We start from the raw sequence: 18,114 nt of genomic DNA, 5'->3' as shown, positions 1-18,114 counted from the left end.
GGCATTGGCAACGTAGTGTCAGAGTACTGAGACGCCTCCGAGATAAATCCCCTGGAATGAGTGTGAATGCAGGATTATGAGACGGACTTTCAGTCTATTGTTACGGTAAACACTGAGAATACGGCGCCATCTTTATCCATCTTTACCTCCATTATGTGCATATGTTTGTGGACCAGCCTGCGGCCCCTGCGGTCCTCATTAGGAGGCGGCAGCTGCATGCTGGCTGGGTCATTCATAGATGGAGGGGTTAATCTGATGATCCTCACGATGGATACTTGGGCAAATTCAGCTCATTCTGCCTCAGGTTTGTGTGAACCAAACTGAGCTGGAGACGGGGAGAGATCTGCAGCCCGAGCTGGCCACATGGGTGTAGATGGCTGCCAGCAAAATTCAGTGGAAATCCTTAAGAAAAGGGAAAAGAACAAGGAGACAATAGTGACACACACACACAACTAAACGTGGCCATTTTGAAATCCTAGTGTCTGCAAAGCTATCACTGTCACAAGACAGTTAACACTTATGCATCTGTACATCTTAGAACGTCGAAAAGGTTCTCCACGGTTGGAAAGAAGAGAATGATCCGACACATATTTTCTTCAACATTTATTTAGAAGTAAAAAAAAAAATCTGAAAATATAGGCATTTACTTTTCAACACTGCACAGTGCACCAGAGGGTGAGGTAATACTGCCATAAATTATGAACTGATTCTGTCAAAATGTCTGCACAGTTTCTTCTTTTGTTTCTCCTGTTTGAATGAGCTTTCTCTTATCTGAATCGAGGATCCAGTGGTCCAACAGTCGTAAAGCTCTTTGAACTTTGGGATTCAATACTTTGGGATGTACACAATAAAACTGACTTCAACTATAGGAATTACAATGCATACTTAAGAGAAGGTGAATTGAATATTTTTTTTAAAAAGTCCGACTGTGCGAATTGAACAGTTTTCTCTCCGTTTGTCATCAGCGTGCGGCAGCGAAGTGATGAAAACGGACCTCTTCAAGTCGACTCCAAAATCCTGCTGTCCGTGACAACAGTGGATTTTGACTTCACTTCTAATATTTACAGATAAATTGACAGCATGGCTGCCTTTGTTCAGCAGTGCTCATTTCTCCCGGTTGCTGAGTTCCAGGGGGGGCTCAGAGGGCTCAGAGGGCTCAGAGGGCTGAGGTGCGGCAGGACCAGGCTGAGGTGGAGGATCTCCTGTGAACACACCCACACACACACACACACACACACAGTTGTCAGTGCAGGATCAGAGCGGCCCATGGCAGACCGTGTTAGTACGGTACCGACTCTTATCAGCTAAGGTGATGCCAGCTAGGTCGCCCTGTCCGTGCAGCTGCCTCACACAACAATTAACAATCCAGCAGAAGGGAGGGAATGAGGTCAACTCACATCCAAACGAGAGACACAATGTCGTCTTTATCAAATTTGGCCCATCTCCTCCCCTTGTGCCAGAAAAAAAACTAGACTGCCCAGTTGTGTTCTTGGGGCATGTGTGCAGATAAGGAGAATTTGTTCCCTAACTGAATAAGGATGGGTGCTATCTTGTAGTAAGCGAGTTGAATAGAGGGCTATTGTTCAGGAAGGGCCGGAGACTGAGAGCGTGACGACGAAACACAATGCTGAGGACTTAATAGACTTCCACACATAAACCCTGCACCGAAATACAAAACTGAAAAGTCTCAGAACGTGTTGATTTTTAGAACCCAAACCTCACCTTCAACAAGTCTTTGAGTGGCCTTCCTGTCGTCAGCGATGAAGAGGGCACACAAGAGGAAAAACAGTCCGCCCAGGGCCCCAACGAATACGCAGACCAGCAGGCTGTACTTCAGACTTTGGAAGTTCCAGCCATGAGTGTCAGGTTGTTGTTTGCGGATGGCATCAGATATCTACTGATACAGGTGTGAAGACGGCAATATTCCTTAATGATTTGCAGAAAAGCGGCGCACTCAAGCCCGATGAAGCAGTGCTGATGAATGTAAGGGGGGAAAGTGGAAGCATATCTCACCAATCCTACGAGGTAAGGACTCCCAGCGTCACCCAGGAGATGACAGACTGAAATCTGGAGAGCCTCGGCTGTGGCCCTTCTGGTTGGAATGACAACGTACTGAAATGAAAAAAAAAAAAAAATGGGTTGGCTTCAAGTTTCAGCAGACTTTTTCTTATTTTTGTTACAACAAGCATCATTCAAACTCACCAGCAGTATATCAGCCATGACGGCCCAGTTCAGTGATATCAGTACTTCACCTAGGAAAATGAATACCTGAAATGAAACGTTTGAGAAACTGATCAGTCAAGAAATTAATAGTTTGTTTGTTTGTTTTTTTTTTTACAAATCACTTGATGAGGTCAGTGCGTCAATTCTGATATTCCCCCGAAAATCTCTCATTCTTTTTGATGTAATGGCAACTTTTGATGATTTGTTCCAACATCTTGGAGCGGTAATGCCTTTACAGAGTGCTGTAAAAAGTACTTTTACTTTCACTTGTAAAGGTTGTACTTGAGTAAAGATATCATGTTATCGTGTCAACAGTCATTTTCTGAAATCAAAAGTATTTATAGATCAAAAGTCAAAAAGTACAATTCTGCCTAGATTTGTATGTATGTACATACTGTATACTACGGGTTAACAAATGTTCGGCCTGGCCAATTATATCTAGCATTGAGATATCAAGCATTTCTCTGATGAAGGGATTTAGTGATTTTATTCTGATGGCAAATAAAATCAAATAATCTGAAAAATGCACTTATATGGCCCTGATTTGCATAATAACTAGTAACTAAAGTTTTGACGTAAAAGTACAATATTTGCCTCCAAAGTGGAGTGGAGTGGAAGTATATAGTAGAAGCAAATAGATACACTCAAGGAAAGTACAAGTACCCCAAAGTACTTACAATACTATACGTACTTAGTTAGATTACATCACTAACTTGACAAAATTCAAAAGGTATCCAACTGTGTGGTGTCTTCACCAGGGGTACGGAAAGTCCTGACATCTGACGTCTCTACTACTTCCTACTTCCATTATTGTAGAAAGTTGTACATTTAGACTATCTATTCCTTTCTTCAGAACAATACTGCTGTCACTGGAATAAGAGTCAGAAAGGACCATGAATGTCTACATAGGATTTCACGCCAGTCCATCTAACCATGGAGATATCAGTCTCATTTATAATCATTTAGCTACAGGATGACAACAGCGGAATACGTTTGTCTCTTACGTAAGTGGTGGGAATGCTTGCTGTCGCCACAAAGATGGCGATAAAGAGGCAGGGGGCTGATCCCAGGAGGCCCACTGCACAGATGAGTGGGTCCGCATTCGACCTCTTCTTGCTGAACCACCTAGACAAAACCGTGCCGAGACACCCTCCCAGAATGCCCGTCACCACCGTCACAGCTCCGAAGATGTAACTGCACAGGGAGCGGAAGCGGCATTGTTAAAGCTTTGTTGCGACTTTACAGGAAACGAAACAGATGACAGATGGCACAAGTCAAAGGTCACGCTGCACCTGTCTATGGGGTTGCAGGGCTCTTTCTCGCATGGCTTTTGGAGCCCCTGAAAGACCTGAGCTCTGGACAGAAAAGCAGGCGTCCAGAAACCGAGCGCTCCGACGAGGAAGGCCGTCGCTGTCACTCCCAGCGTCGACCACACGTAACTTTTACTAAAGTAAGAGTAACAAAAACAGATGAGAAAATATCAATCGACAATCATATCTCTGTAAACTTTAAAGTGAAACTCTCGCCAAAATGCAACCTAGGCTTTTTTTTGTGAATATGTATGAGTCAAACTTTCGCGTAAAAGCATCATCACCACAAAGGAGGCACTTTTAAGATTGACCGTATTTTCGTTTTCGGTTCAAACTCATTTTCAGTGGGAGTGCATGGGGCACTTTTTTACGCTAGCATCAAAATTGTTATATTTAAAACACTAAGAGGGCTCGACACAAAATGAAACTCTGCTCGTAGTTTCACTTTAAGGAACTATGCAAAGGCCACTTTATAACCTGATATGAGCTTCTTACAAATATAGTGGTATACAAATTAACCAAAAATGGTAAAACGGCCATGCCAAAATAATGACATCATATAGAAAAAGTAATGTCATGACATAGTTTGTCCACCAGAGAGCACTGCCATGTTTACTTTTCTATCCTGATCATAATTTTTTATTGACTCTCAATCAATATGTTGATTGGCCTAATAAATCCGGGACCGCCCACGCTGTAGTATTCCACCAATATTAGTTCCCACATCTTACTTTTTCAGAAGATACTTGACGTCCTCGCGGTAAGAGCTCTGCATTGCAACTCCCTCTCCCTGGGTTTCAGCAGCACCTCTGGGTGGGTTGGGGCATAAGAGGGTCAACAAGATGAGTCCCCCTGCACCCAGGATGGGTGTGATCTGTGAACGCAGCAAACTGTGAAGATATCTGTCACAAACATTTGCATTGACGGATTTAAATGCTGTTTAAATGTTCTCACCCTGAGGGACCAGCGCCAGTCCCCTGCTACATTAGCGACCCCTGCTCCTGTTATGTATCCGAGACCACTGAAAACACAACCAGTTGTAACACAATGAGTGATGATAATGCCATAAACAAGCTTAACAATACTATTAACCTGTACACATGCAAGGTTAATTAATCTATCATTGTACAGCACAGGGTTGTACAACGAAACTCAAGTTGCAACAAATGGGTCTCGATTAGATCTCAATTCTCTCACTACTACGAATTCCCTGTTTTCATTTGCACTACTCTTTTGTTCTTCTGTTTGTTTATGAAAAATTGTAAATGTTTGAAATAAGAAATTTCGATCTATCAATCAATAAGTCACAAAGATAGACTATTTTTTATGGCGGAAGGCAGAGGATGCATTCGAGAATCTCACAGCCTGCAGACACCAGCTGCTTCGTAGTCTGTCGTGTCGGCACTGGATAACATTTGAAACTGTAACGTACAGGCTGTGGCTGGGGTGGATGCCGTTATCGATATCCTCTGTGAACCTCATGTTTCGCTGATGCTCGCTAGATGGTTATCAGCGCCTGTCCTGCTGCAAAGTCTTCCTGTCTTGGGCCTTGCAATAATCATGCCACTTTGTAATGGCATCAGTCAGGATGCTTTCTGTTTCTCTGCTAGCGTCTGCTCAGGCCTGCGAGAGCCTGTGGAGACCAATCATCGCTGGTCAGACTGGTCTATTCAGGATAGTGGCCTTAAAGCGTCAGGCACAAAGCTGGATCATCCAGACAGAGGGTGAATAGAGGTGCAGCAGTGAACAGTGTGAGAAAAAAATTGTGTATTTTTCAACAGTAATTGCCAGAAGACATCCTAAATAAAAGCGCGAACCTGAATATGAGCTGTATGTGCGATATTTAACAAGAACTTGACACAGGATGTTTAAGCCCTCTGAAGTTTTCTATAAAAATACAGTCGTTTCTGTCTTTTCCGGGGTAGAGAAGTTGTGTGTCTGCGATTTGGGAGGAAGTTGGTTTGCTTACAGAAAACATTTCACAGTCCTGTCTGCCTCTCCTCAACCAATTCATAACTTAAAACGGTTAAGGCGATGGTTTCTAACCTTCCGACAGGGATAAAGATGTAGAAGAGACAGATCATGGCGCTCCGTTTAGCCCCGCTAAAAAGGTCACCGATGATGGTTGGAGCAATGGTGGAGTAGCTGGCCTCTCCGACCCCGACCATGCCTCGCAGCAGCATCAGGAGCCAGAATTGCTGAAAGGGATCAAGACGCCACCGTTACCGCCAGGAACAGCACACACGTTACAAAATCACTTTTTAATCTACAAGAGTAACCGGAGAACAACCCTCCATCAAACACTCATTGCACAGAAATTCAGGGTCATGAAGTCAAATAGAGGAAGAAGAAAAAAGATGCGCCACAGGAAGTGGGTTTGTGTCATCTTGCTGCTTCTTGTTTTCTCGCTCCTAATGAGTGTCCACGCATCTATTTTTTGCACTTACCCATTTACTGACAAAAGAGCTGCTGGCTGCAGTCACGAGCCAGATGCTCAGACCAGCGATCATGATGTACTTCCGGTTGTAGCGGTCCCCAAGGTAACCGAAGAGGGGGGCCAGAAGTAAGAAACTGCAGATGAAGACTGCAAGTACATGAATGAGAATAACTTGAAAGGAAAAACCCACCCACGACACTCAAAGTAATACCAACTTTCATCGCGCCGCACACTCGTGCGTGTGAGTGAGTGTGTGATTCCACATTTCCGTCTGTGCCAAGAGCGCTGTGAAATTCATTTGCAGCACGCGTTACACAAGGTCATCTTAACAAACAAAGGAAACTGAGCGGCTGGCGTGTGTGTGCACCATCATACCTGTTTGCAGAAGTGCAGCCACGCTGTCACTGATATCAAAGAACTTCTGAATGTTGATGAGCACGCCTGTGTGACAGCAAAACAACGTGTCGGTCAACCAAAGGCTGTCGCTTTAACAGGCAGTGTTGTCATGTGTGCACAAGAGATCACCCAACCTGCTATTGTGTACCGCTCCATGTAGTTGATCAGGTTGACGTAGCAGAGCACGGCCACAGCTATGTAGGAGCGTCGAGGCGATATAGGTGATTTGTGCACTACCTCCTCCGCTGCCGCGAGTGATGAGAGGCTGTTTACGAAAGAGCCGTAACGTAGACCAGAGCTGGAGCACCGGCTCCATCGAGGCCTCGGCCTGTCCTTGGGGGGCGACACTGATCCGTTTGGCTCCATGGTGAGCAGCTCTCTCCTCACCTGGGAACAGACAATGTACAGTACGACGTGGTTTGAGAGAGACCGTTTCTCCTCTGTGGTTCAGCTCGTGCACAGCTTGGCAACAAGTGTAATGAGAGAACTCAATAAAGCTCAGCAACAGGACTGAAGGACCCTGTCTGTAGAGGTCGCATTTCTTGATTTCATCAGGAAGATAAAGTCTGATTACATCACAGAGGATCAAGAGACTGTTTCTGCTCCATTGTACATTCATCAGCCTGATGGCACACGGTGTGAAGAGGAGGACCGCTTTTAAAGTCCTGCGCCGCGCACATAGTCTAGTTCTGGGTAAAACAGTTAACGCGGTTTGTGACAACACTGAAGAAATAGCCCTTATGACACCGAAGGCAATTACAAAACAATTTGTCGCAAGCAAAGTGTGTCAGAACAGAAACGGAAAAGGAGAACAGGGATTATGACTCAAATTCTTTTTAATACCACCATGAGGTTTTCTGGGTAATTCTAGTGATTATCAAATAAAAGCATTATTTCCAGCGTGGCGCGAGAGGCCAGCATGCCATCTGACCTGGTTAGAGAGTCAGTGGTGCGATTACAATGACCCTATTGTACATGAAACATATCTCCTTAACAACTTAGTGCAATTCAGTCACCTTCTAAACTTTGTCTGCAAACAACCTACGACCTCGCTCCCTTTACCAAACACACTTAACACGGATGCAGGTGTTGATGTGATCACACCATACAGACATAAACCCTCAGCTTTTGTCTTGCAAAATTGTGTCCGTGAAGTCAAACAAAGACAAAATAATGGTCTCACGTGCTTGTCGATGGGGTCCCGCTTCTGCGATGTTCTCCCTTCATTCCATAGTCAGAGACCGTTGGCTCAGAGTGTGTCCCTGAGGCTTGAAGAAGCAAACAGAGGCCTCAGCTCTGACATGCCTCAGGAGATATTGAGTTAGCAAAAGGGAACAGCCCACTCGGGGCTGGTCATATGCTCTTCACACAGATCTTCACTTATGCAATGCTGTAAACAAGTCAAATACCAACCCCCACCACCTTTCATGTTCATTCTCGCACATGATATGCAGGGAACCAGACAGTTATGTTCAAAAGGTTTCATTTTGCTGCTCGCCCGACTCTTTGATAACTTTAAATAGCTTTGTGCGCCCAATTCACACAACAGACGGACAAAAGGGAAGGAGGCGATGTGTGTGTGGGTGCGAGGTGGTGAGCTATAGATGAATGTGTTGTGACTTTTTGTGGCTACAGCTCTGTCTTCTATTTAGTCATTAGTATTTTTGAGAAGAGATACTTGCCTCTGATACATTGTGGTGATCAGTGCCACATACTAGGTATTGGATAACTGAAAAGTGGTACTGCCCATCAATCAAACTAACTTGTGACTTGGACTCCGTAACAATTATGCGCCTTAAAATACATTTGAAGATAATCTAATTGGGGCACTCCCACAGACAGCTAAGAAAAGAGATGCTGTTTTTTTTTTTTTATTATTATTATTATTTTTCCTTAACTCTCAGCCAAACTGTGGTCTGAAACAGCTGTTTGATTGGAGGCCTGATATATATAATAATGTAAGTGTATTAAAATGCTAGAGCATCTCTTTCGCAGCAGTCGATCAGGTTGTGATTGTGAGACTGTGTTTCTCGTACAGGGAAAACGATTCGTCTTCAAACAAGCCATAAGACAGACTGCTGCCCATGAGGTTTTCATGCACACCGTGTCCTTATATTCCTTGTCAAACAATCCTCCTCCACTATTCATGTGAATTCCAGACTAAGTTTAAAAAAAAAAAAAATAAAACAAGCAGAACTTGTATTCTGAACATCAGCATACCCCTTCAGCTGAGAGAGTGCACAGGACAGAGTGTTCTGTGAAGTGGTTTGTTGAACTGTGACATGATGAAGCGAATGCCTCCGTTTAAAGAACTGACCTCCCGTATCCCTGCCTGCTTCATCCAGTCAGGACAGAGGTGGCCCTGTCTGTTTGGGGAACGCAAGAGAGTAAGATCTTGTCATGTTGGAAACCTTCACCGACGACGGCCGAACGGGAAAAACTACTAATTCCAGTGCTCCTGGAATTGAGGATAAGAAAGAGGCAAGAGAGAGGGAAAAAAAATGCAAATAAAAATCAGTTTGCTATGCTTTGACAGGGAGCCATGCAACACTGTGTGAAATAACAATCGTCAAATGTGATCATAATCACAGCTAAACAGCCGTTATTACTTCTACCAATTCCAATAATATGCTATGCGGAAATTCTGTTACCCCTTTTCCACCAAGATGGTTCAGGTGCTGGTTCGGTGTCGGTGCTTACTCTTGTACCTTCGACTGTCAAAGAACTGGTTCTGGTTAGAAAACTAGTTCCAGATTGGCACCAGCACTTTGCCTGTCTAAAACAAAGAACCACTGGCAGCTGGTTTATCATGACCAAGGACCAACTAAAACCGGTTCTGACTGTCTTATATCAAAAACCAGAGCTAATGTTGCATGTTCTGACATGTCCATGAGAGGATAAACAAAAGATTTTATCTATTTACACTTTTCGGAGCAACAGTGGTCCAAGGACCAGTCGCGTTTGGATGCCAGTGTAAGCATGCAGAGCCAGGAACAACACTTCCACAGTTACTTATACCACTTTTCCACCAAAATTTGTGGGTCTACATGTTTTTCTTAAACACTGGTCAACCTGCCTATGGACCCCATTTTCCACTTCCCACAGGCAAGGCAGCCCGGCTGTGATTTTTATCTGCAGCGTTACATTGTACGTCACGGACATCACGTTTCATGTCTCGAAAGCACAGGAAACAGTTGTAATAGAAGAGAAAACAACAATACGCGACTCGTCTCACCATGCTACTCTGAGCCATTCAGTCCAGTGACATTTGGAAATTGCAGAAGAGCCGCATAATAAGATTACTTCATCCCCATTCAATTAGCCAGGAGCTAAACCAGAAGTTGGTCTCTGTCGACGATCCAGGTATTTTCACACCCGGTAAGTCAAACGTTTTTGGCCAGGCCGAGTTGATTTAAAAAAAAAGGGGTGGGGGGTCTACTGCAGGGTCAGCTGACTCAAGTGTAAATGCCCAGTTTGCACATTACCATTCCACACCTACACGGGTTTGAGTGGGATTTCTGACCAGTGGAAAAGGGGTAACAGTTGTTCCCAACAATGCAGGGAAACTGGAGGCCTATGCACTGACCAAAAGATGCACCTCTGTGGTGTCTGTCGTGCCTGTGGGAAACCAGTTTTTAAAAACAAGCAGCAACTGGTTCACCAGCCACAAACGAAGCTGAAAAAGAAAATGTGATTACGATCTGCCACTTCCTCCGACAGAGACAATGAAAACCCACCCTCATCATGGCCTGCGATCAGCTCTCTCTTTTGCATGAGGAAGTGGGCTAAGTTGTGATATATTAGTGTTAAATGAGAATAGCAGTTAATGTTACATATTAAGAGATATGGACAACATGTGTGGGCTCTAATACATACATCAATTACCTTACAATTACGGTGGATTAAGCCAGGGACACTTGACATTTATCTGCAGTAAGAAGAATCTGTTCATTTTTGTCATGGTGTCAGAGGGGCCGTCAAGATCGGGTCAGTTGGCGTCATCTAGTGTCCGCCGTGAGTACTGCAGCCAACACCGTGCTCTAATATCACATCAGTTCGATGAAAGGCCTCAGTGTTCTTGTATGACTATAACCTTTCAGTGAGTCTCATCCCGTGAACTGAGTGATTTGATGTCAGAAATTATAGATGTAGCACAGCAGCCATAGAGGAAATTACTATACTCACACGAAGTTCATCCCTTTTCTTTTCCGTCTTTTCCGTGCTATTCTCAGAATGCCGCGCCTTCATGTCAGTCTCTAGAATGTATAAGAAGCTAGCTGACGGCGCGACATTTGATTGAAAATCAACTAATTTAATTTTCCTTGAGTTCATTCTTTGTGAAGGGTAAGGGGTGTTGCAGTAAGTACAAGAGAAGACTGCGATCGAAGGAATGTCCAGGAGATGGCAGTGACGCACCAAAATGGAAGCCGGCTGCGGGAAACGAAAACAACATTTCCACGAAGAAGAAGCGGTAGCAGCAGTAGCAAGAGAAGGAGGCGAAGAAGAAGAATGACGAGAATGCTAAACGGAAAATAGAGGAGACGGAGCAGTGTTTGGTGAACGTTAAATCAAAGCCGTTACCTCTAAATATTGCCATTGAACATAGCTGCATTACATTCGTTAAACTATGACAGAGCCTCAGTCAGCGCTGTTACTCAAGAGACAGCTTGCAGGTAATCAATCCTTGGTGTTAATTGATGCTGGATGCCTAGCTAAACACTACCGTTAGCTGTGATTCAAACGATGGTGCTGGCGCAAACTGTTTTCTTGAAGCTTCCACACAAACGTTAACGTCCCATGACAAATAAACTGCGTGGAGATTGTAGCAGTGGAAGTCGACGGACACAGTTGTCTCATGAAAAATAAACGCCTGCAGTCTGTAAGGAGAACCCAACTCTTTCAGATGTGTGCTTCGACGTTGCATACTGATTTCAGTTGAAAGCCGCTGTCAGAAGTCCCAACGACTTTCTAGTGTCGGGCTAGCTAAAAGCAATTAGCCGAGCGTTAGCATCTACCTGGCTCGATGTGTTTACATATACTTTACCTGACATAACAAGTGGTGTTTTCTTTTTTTTTTAAGACATGACGTCTGCTACTTGTGCGATTAACGTGATGCCAGTTACTGAATTTATGCATGAATCTAAGCAGCGTTGCACTAGTTGACCCAGTTTCCCGTGCTAACCACATTGAATTGTTAACATATTTAGCCAACTCGCTACATCTGTCGGTTCAAGTTAGCCGCTGTCACTGTTGTTAGCTTCAACAGCCCAAGCTAACAAGCTAACTTATCTCTGTTCGTTGTTTGAGCAGAGTCAGTTGCGAATTAAATTGAGCTACCCTGATATTAGCCACTTTATAAAGGCAGCTGAGTTGAATAGACATGTAGCTAACGCTTTATGTTAGATTTCTGGTTTTATTTAAGATCGTAAATTCTATATGCAACCTGTCAGGGACATACTGTGCTCGTTAGCAGATTTTCAAATGTCTGTCTCCATCATGATGGGTAATGCACCTGGACCTGAATGTGTGAGATTAGAACGAAAAAAAGAAGACAACTAGCTTAATGTCAGAAATTTAAATTACCCTTGGTATTTCATATATCCTTATACTTACTTGGATTTGATAGAGAGACTATTGATATAAAGTAATAAGTACATTTTCATTGACAAATGCATGCTTTTTGTTAGACATCCACTTATTATGTGTTCTAAAGCAGCACTGAAACTCATGTATCTGACCATCAAGTAATTATGTTGAAGTGTCAGACTTCACTTGTAGCACAGAAGCATCTAGTTTGAAACGTGACTGTTAACACGTGCAGAAAGCTAAAATGCCTGTTAGTGTGCCAACTGAATAGCATCAACCATTTAGAAAGCCCTGAAGGTCTTTTTACTTATTTTACTTACTTATTTAGCCCTGGGCTAAAAGCATTCCTAGCCTTCTTAGGCCCAGAAAGTTTTCAGGCATAGTCGTGGTACTAACTTAGGGCTCGCTGGCCATGTTCCAGAGCAGGTACAGCCCTAAATCTGTTTGATTTTCACTTGGAAATTGACTAAAATACGGGGCTAAATGTTGTCAGTGTGAAATTTAGCTAAAGTAGTCATGTGGCGTTCTAGAGTGTAAACATTTCTGTCATTTTCCACGGATATTCAACCCCGGCTTGACTCGAGCTTGGCATAACACCGGGTCAACACCTGTGCCCAGGGCCAAGGATAGCCCCTAGGCTATATATATATATATGGCTGGGACAGTCACAAAATGAACCTTCTAATGTTTCATTTAGATATGCTAAATACAAAATGTTATGAAGATTTGATGAAATATAGGAGGAGTGGTGACCAAAATGTCATTTAAATGGCAGGAAATCTTTGTAAGGGGAAATGTTGGCAAGCAATCTAGATATGTGTTTTGTTATCATCTGCATGATCTGCTCTATTGTGAAGCATTTAACTGAATTCAGTAGCAGTGTTAAGGAGATGCCATTGTAACTAACAGATTGGCACATGGGACTGTCACACTTCAGTAGGGTACCCAAAAGAACCACTGATCTTTAACAGAATTCTGATCCCTGCTCACAATCAGTGTTCTGATACCACCTTCATGAGTGGTTATAATATTTCTTCATACAGCTTTTCGATAAATATTAACGCTAAATATAAATAACATGTTACCTTTTGCAAAGTGCAAAACATATCTGGAGAATTGGGGTGTGATTGACTAAGTGTTGGCCTCAGACTATTTGGGTGGTGTGTGGTTTCAACACACTGCTGGTTCTCATTCAAGCCCCAGCCAAGGTCTCCTAATACAAGGCTTAGGTTGTCTCCTCAGCAGTCTTCAGGAAAGCACAACGTCAGTCTAGTTAACATGCTGTAGGTACTATGATATGAGCCATTGACCATTTATTTGACTTTCTCATTTTTTTTTTTTTAAATCTAGAGCTGAACAAAAACCCAGTGGAGGGATTCTCAGCAGGCCTGATTGAGGACAATGATCTCTACAGATGGGAAGTCCTCATCATCGGGCCCCCAGACACACTGTAGTAAGTCTAACACTGTATCATACATGAGATGTGGTAGTACAGATGTCTTACTATGTTGTGCTCTGAGCAACTTTTGATGTCAGCGTAGCTCTGGTTGTTTTGAAACGTGTACAGTGTTCACCTATTGATTTTTCTCTTTGTTTTCACAGTGAAGGTGGTGTGTTTAAAGCTCATCTGACATTTCCCAAAGACTACCCTCTCAGGCCACCTAAAATGAAATTCATCACAGATATTTGGCACCCTAATGGTAGGTACAAGTGTAGCACACTGTGTATGATTTTGCCTGTTTTTGTAGACCTGTTTGAGGAGGTTGAGGGCATGTCTTTCACAGAGATGGCGATTTAGTGATCCATTTTAGAAATCAGGGTTTTACCTTTTATGTTAGTAATAGGGCTATCACACGGTTCTATATATTTTTTACTACATGAATATTGGGAATTTAAGATAACATAGTCATATCATGCCCGTTATTGACTTACTTTATTGTCTTCACCTGCCCTCTTTAAAATAAAACATTCAGAAGAAAACCTTTATGCTGCAGGGTCATGAAGAGTGTAACAAAGTACATTTTTAAGCAGAACTTTTGTTGGTACAATAAAGTACCCACATGCCCAATTTTCACTTTGAAGAAAATAGAGTAGCCTCATATTGGATATTGATGATATTTTATTCCTTACAGCATGTCACTCTGTTACAAATTATGTGTTATGGTATGTTAATATTTTTTATGTAGTTTGTGGAACAGTGGAATGAAATAGATGCACCTCTGAGTTTTTGCACATATGGAATACATTTATTTTTTTAATCTGTTTAACCTGTTTCTGTGCAAAGCTGATACTGTAGACATACTGTAGACTCAAGGGTGCCTCTGCAAAATGTTGACTCAAAGTGGAGGATGATACTTTTCATAGGCACTGTCTACAAACAATATCATAAATCAGTTTGGTAGTTCATTGGCTAAATGTCATGTCAAACCACAGAACTAGCAAAAGCATTTTCCAGCAGATAAATTATATTTTACATTTGTAAAGATTTGTAAAGATTTGTTTGTTTGTTTCCCCAGTTGACAAGAATGGAGATGTATGTATTTCTATTTTGCACGAGCCCGGGGAGGATAAGTACGGCTATGAGAAACCAGAGGAGCGCTGGCTGCCTATCCACACAGTGGAAACCATCATGATTAGTGTTATCTCTATGCTGGCAGACCCAAATGGCGACTCACCAGCAAATGTGGATGCTGCAGTAAGTGTACTTGTAGGTTAGAAACGTTGATTAGAACAGTTATTTGAATAAAATATTTTTCTCAAGTCTTTGCTATTTAAAACGTCTGATGGTCATCTAATGCCTATCTGTCTGTCCACATATTTCAGTGAATTCCAAGAATTAGCTGATTTATGTTTTGGATGGCATTAAATAGTAAATGTATTGCAGAAATAATCAGTTAATTACTTCTTAATTTTGATTTTTTTTTTGATAAATCTATAAAGGCTTTGAGTAAAATGCTAAATAATCCACCATTATGTGAGAGAGAATGGAGTAAAGTTAAAGATACATGTACGTATATATTAGACAACTAAATTGTCTTTACCTTTTTCCCCTCTGCAGAAAGAGTGGAGGGAGGACAGACACGGCGCCTTCAAGAGGAAAGTTGCCCGTTGTGTACGAAAAAGCCAAGAGACTGCGTTTGAGTGATATTAGCAACGATCTAGCTTCACGTTTTCAGGGCAAGTATTCTCGACTCAAACCATTTTAAAACCTTTTGCTCTTGACTTTCAATTAAATTCAGCTGTTCAGAAATGTTATACCTGGTGAAACTCAAGTAAAAAAGGTCTTGTGATTAAAATGTGAACTACACTGACACCCTTTTCAACTTGGACAACAGAAACCACTAACGTCTAGCATTCGCTTTAATGGTAATGATGCATCAGCATCAGCATTCACTCAAATGGCTCTGCAGTAGTCTCCAGCTCTGACTGACTCACTCGACTGTGATGAAAACACAACACCTAGGTGGACATGCTAATTTTCGCCCATTGTCAGGCGCAATGCTTTTATGTATGTTGAAGTTATAGCTTCTAGACACCAGACCGACAGTCGGCTTTCAGGCATTGTCAGGGAGGTCAGTGAGTGTCTGGGTGCGACGTGTCCAGCCCGTTTAGTCTAGTTTCTCTTCTGCTTTTTCACAAGGGCAACTTTTTATCACACATATTCTCAATTAGGGGCAGTAACAATAGCGAAAGTGGTGTAACAAAAAGCTGCTTAATAATAACAACTGTTTGCATATCAGCAGAGAGGCATTTCCTTTCACTTCAGCGTAGGACTGCAGCTTTTTGGCTGAGACATAGGAGACTAAGGCAGCTTGGTCAGCACTGAGTTTTACAGAGAGACAAAGGTAAAATATACTTAAAGATTAACCACCCGTACATTGTCTGTGACTTCAATGTCAGAACCTGATCCTTACCAGCAACCTGATGATTATTGCACTCTGCAACTCTGAGCAGAGATGAGAGAGAAGTGAGATGTGTCGCACCTTGGCACAATCATCAGCTCTGGAAAAACCATGTCTGTTTCAGAATTTTATTGATTGTTTTTTTTAAATGAATTTAATGTGTTCTGGGTGTACTATAAAGACATACAATCTGCTGCTTTCAGTTCCTGGTTTTCTAGCGCGTTTGTTATGACAAATGTGACACTCAAGAAGAAGAAAATAGAAATAAACAGAAAGGCAAACTTCCACTCACAATTAAAACAGAATCAATGGCCATTTTTAGACAGTTTTACCCACATTTAAAAACTTTGATATAAAACGGTACTAGTTACCACTTTTACTAGGTGCACCACGCCAGAACAAATCCAGACACAACGGTCCTGCAGTGAATCCTCGCTGCATAAAGGTTCTCTGTTTTAGAGAAGTGTTGATTCAGCTGAACTTAGTCACAGTGTAACGGCCACTCAGATGAAAGGGTTAGTGTTGGTTAAAATAGTCATCTTATGCTGTTGTCTGAGTCATGCATTTCAGGGAATGTACACTTCAAACTTAAACTTTGAATTGCACACGCATCCATCTGGTCTAACACGCTGGCTGCTCTTTTTTTGTTCATTTCATATTTGTTCCTTGCCCTTGACGTTATCACGCGTATAATCTGTCTCGCCAGCTTCCTAACTGTTTTTCCTGTCATTACATGTGTGTTTTCCCACAGGTCTCCAATTGGAAATCAACATGGCACTGTTTCCTGCACTCTTCCACCCTGTCGTCAGGCTTGTCCTCCTTTATTTTGGCAGGAACAGACTGGCTACTGTAGGCTGCAATAGAACATAACAGAGACTACCAAGGCTGACAGAAAACCGCCAAGCAAGTGCCAATTAAAAACAAAAATCAACAACACAAACAACCCAGAAGATGATAAAACATTTTTCAAGTCTATGAACTGCTTCAAAATTCAGGAAGATATTGTAAAGACATGTATATAGCACAGACTAAACCGGATAATATATAAGCTCCCTTTCCATCCATCGAGACACTTAGACCAAATGAGTAGCGCTGGCTCAGATAGATTTATTTTTGTTCACTTTCCCTTTCTCATCTCCAGCATGCGTTAGTTCTCTGTAGATTGTTTTAACAGGAGGTCTTTAAAATAGAAAGATAATTGCGATGCTGTTGGAGGAATGTCACCTGTGAAGAGCTTGATCGATTCAAGTGAGACGTGAATGACCGATGAAGGAGGAATACCGCCATATTAGAACACACGGCCGTTATTATGTTGGTTCTTCAGCATTCTCATAGCTCAACACACGTGCACCGAATGATTTTGTTTTCTTTATCAGTTATGAGTCTTACCATCCGAAAGGCAACATACCCCTTAATTTTTGTGCATGCTAAGTTTTGTTGATCTTTTTTCAAAAGTGCCTCCTAATAAAATGCCTGGCCACTTCACCCTGCATTGAACAAGTGTTAAGAAATGTTGGAAAAAAAGATGGAGAAATTGTGTACCACCAATGTGTGAATTTATTTAATAGCCAGTACACAGGGAATCTGTATAATTAGGGTATTGGTTACAATTTGGTGTAGCAATAACTCCCCTAGTATCAAGTGTACACATGTTAATTTTTGAGGTCCTCTTCTCCAATATTCTTTTCTTTTAGCAACCTCTCTTCCTCTTCTGTGTTGTCCTCAGTAGGAATTGTTATGCATGCTTTATCGTAATTTTTTTGTTTTGGTTTGTTTTTTGCTGAATGTTTCTGGGATTTTTGTTTGCGAATGTTTGAGTGTTTGTGTATACAGTATGTGCGCCCCTTTTGCTTTGTTGCTCTTTCTCCCCGATCCACGATCTCATGATTATTCTGCTCACTGAACTATTGCAGTTTTGCCTAATGTACAAAGACAAAATACTGATGTATATTTTTCATGTCATGAAACCTGTCACCTGTAGTGAGTTCTTCTAAAATATGACTTTTTTTCAATATTTACTTGTGTATTTAATCAAGGTGTGTTTTGGATACAACATGAATTACACAATCGCTTATGACAAAGACAGCAGAAACCTTTCATGTACCAAACTTGTTTTAATTGCACAACTGACATTTATTTATAGGATGGGGCCTTTCTAATGTGGTTTATTTTCCTTTTTTTTTTTTTTTTTTTAAAGAAAATGTCCACTAAATATTGCAGATATTTGAACAGCATTTCCTAAGTTTAAACTCAACTCCCT

At 42.0% G+C, this 18,114-nt stretch overlaps 2 protein-coding genes across 6 annotated transcripts; one reads left to right on the top strand and one right to left on the bottom strand.

Moving 5' to 3' along the window:
* Positions 1-588: 588 nt before the first annotated feature.
* On the bottom strand, positions 589-10,733 carry spns3 (spinster homolog 3 (Drosophila)). 5 transcript variants are annotated; one of them, XM_037120085.1, is made up of 14 exons: positions 10,552-10,688; positions 8,684-8,824; positions 6,501-6,753; positions 6,346-6,411; positions 5,981-6,117; positions 5,580-5,731; positions 4,488-4,554; positions 4,265-4,407; positions 3,516-3,668; positions 3,228-3,417; positions 2,203-2,268; positions 2,014-2,112; positions 1,723-1,894; positions 589-1,202 (listed from the first exon to the last, which is right to left on the bottom strand). In XM_037120085.1, the coding sequence occupies exons 2-14, from the start codon at positions 8,705-8,707 to the stop codon at positions 1,105-1,107; spliced, it is 1,620 nt and encodes a 539-aa protein (XP_036975980.1). In that variant the 5' UTR covers positions 8,708-8,824; positions 10,552-10,688; the 3' UTR covers positions 589-1,104. The 5 variants fall into 5 exon arrangements, with proteins under 5 accessions (XP_036975980.1, XP_036975981.1, XP_036975982.1 ...); XM_037120086.1 differs by lacking the exon at positions 10,552-10,688 and adding an exon at positions 10,252-10,364; XM_037120087.1 differs by lacking the exon at positions 10,552-10,688 and adding an exon at positions 7,550-7,634.
* Positions 10,734-10,898: 165 nt separating this feature from the next.
* On the top strand, positions 10,899-17,937 carry ube2g1a (ubiquitin-conjugating enzyme E2G 1a (UBC7 homolog, yeast)). Its single transcript, XM_037120092.1, has 6 exons — positions 10,899-11,039; positions 13,303-13,405; positions 13,555-13,652; positions 14,469-14,647; positions 15,011-15,129; positions 16,606-17,937. The coding sequence occupies exons 1-5, from the start codon at positions 10,994-10,996 to the stop codon at positions 15,095-15,097; spliced, it is 513 nt and encodes a 170-aa protein (XP_036975987.1). The 5' UTR covers positions 10,899-10,993; the 3' UTR covers positions 15,098-15,129; positions 16,606-17,937.
* Positions 17,938-18,114: the final 177 nt, after the last annotated feature.

The sequence above is a fragment of the Acanthopagrus latus genome, chromosome 13 (genome assembly GCF_904848185.1).
Source record: "Acanthopagrus latus isolate v.2019 chromosome 13, fAcaLat1.1, whole genome shotgun sequence".
In the NCBI taxonomy this organism is placed as follows: domain Eukaryota; kingdom Metazoa; phylum Chordata; class Actinopteri; order Spariformes; family Sparidae; genus Acanthopagrus; species Acanthopagrus latus.
Note: the sequence above shows the minus strand (reverse complement) of the source record. Positions and strands in the feature narration are given on the sequence as shown.

Bases quoted from the DNA above. Each gene is read 5' to 3' on its own strand.
- spns3 (XM_037120084.1), bottom strand. From the start codon at position 10,698: ATGAACTCAAGGAAAATTAAATTAGTTGATTTTCAATCAAATGTCGCG. The intron at 6,412-6,500 runs GTTGGGTGATCT...GCTGTCACACAG, and splicing joins GGAGCGGTACACAATAGCAG to GCGTGCTCATCAACATTCAG. The intron at 3,669-4,264 runs GTAAGATGTGGG...CTCTTACTTTAG, and splicing joins GTCAAGTATCTTCTGAAAAA to TAAAAGTTACGTGTGGTCGA.
- ube2g1a (XM_037120092.1), top strand. From the start codon at position 10,994: ATGACAGAGCCTCAGTCAGCGCTGTTACTCAAGAGACAGCTTGCAG. The intron at 13,406-13,554 runs GTAAGTCTAACA...TTGTTTTCACAG, and splicing joins GGGCCCCCAGACACACTGTA to TGAAGGTGGTGTGTTTAAAG. The intron at 14,648-15,010 runs GTAAGTGTACTT...TCCCCTCTGCAG, and splicing joins CAGCAAATGTGGATGCTGCA to AAAGAGTGGAGGGAGGACAG.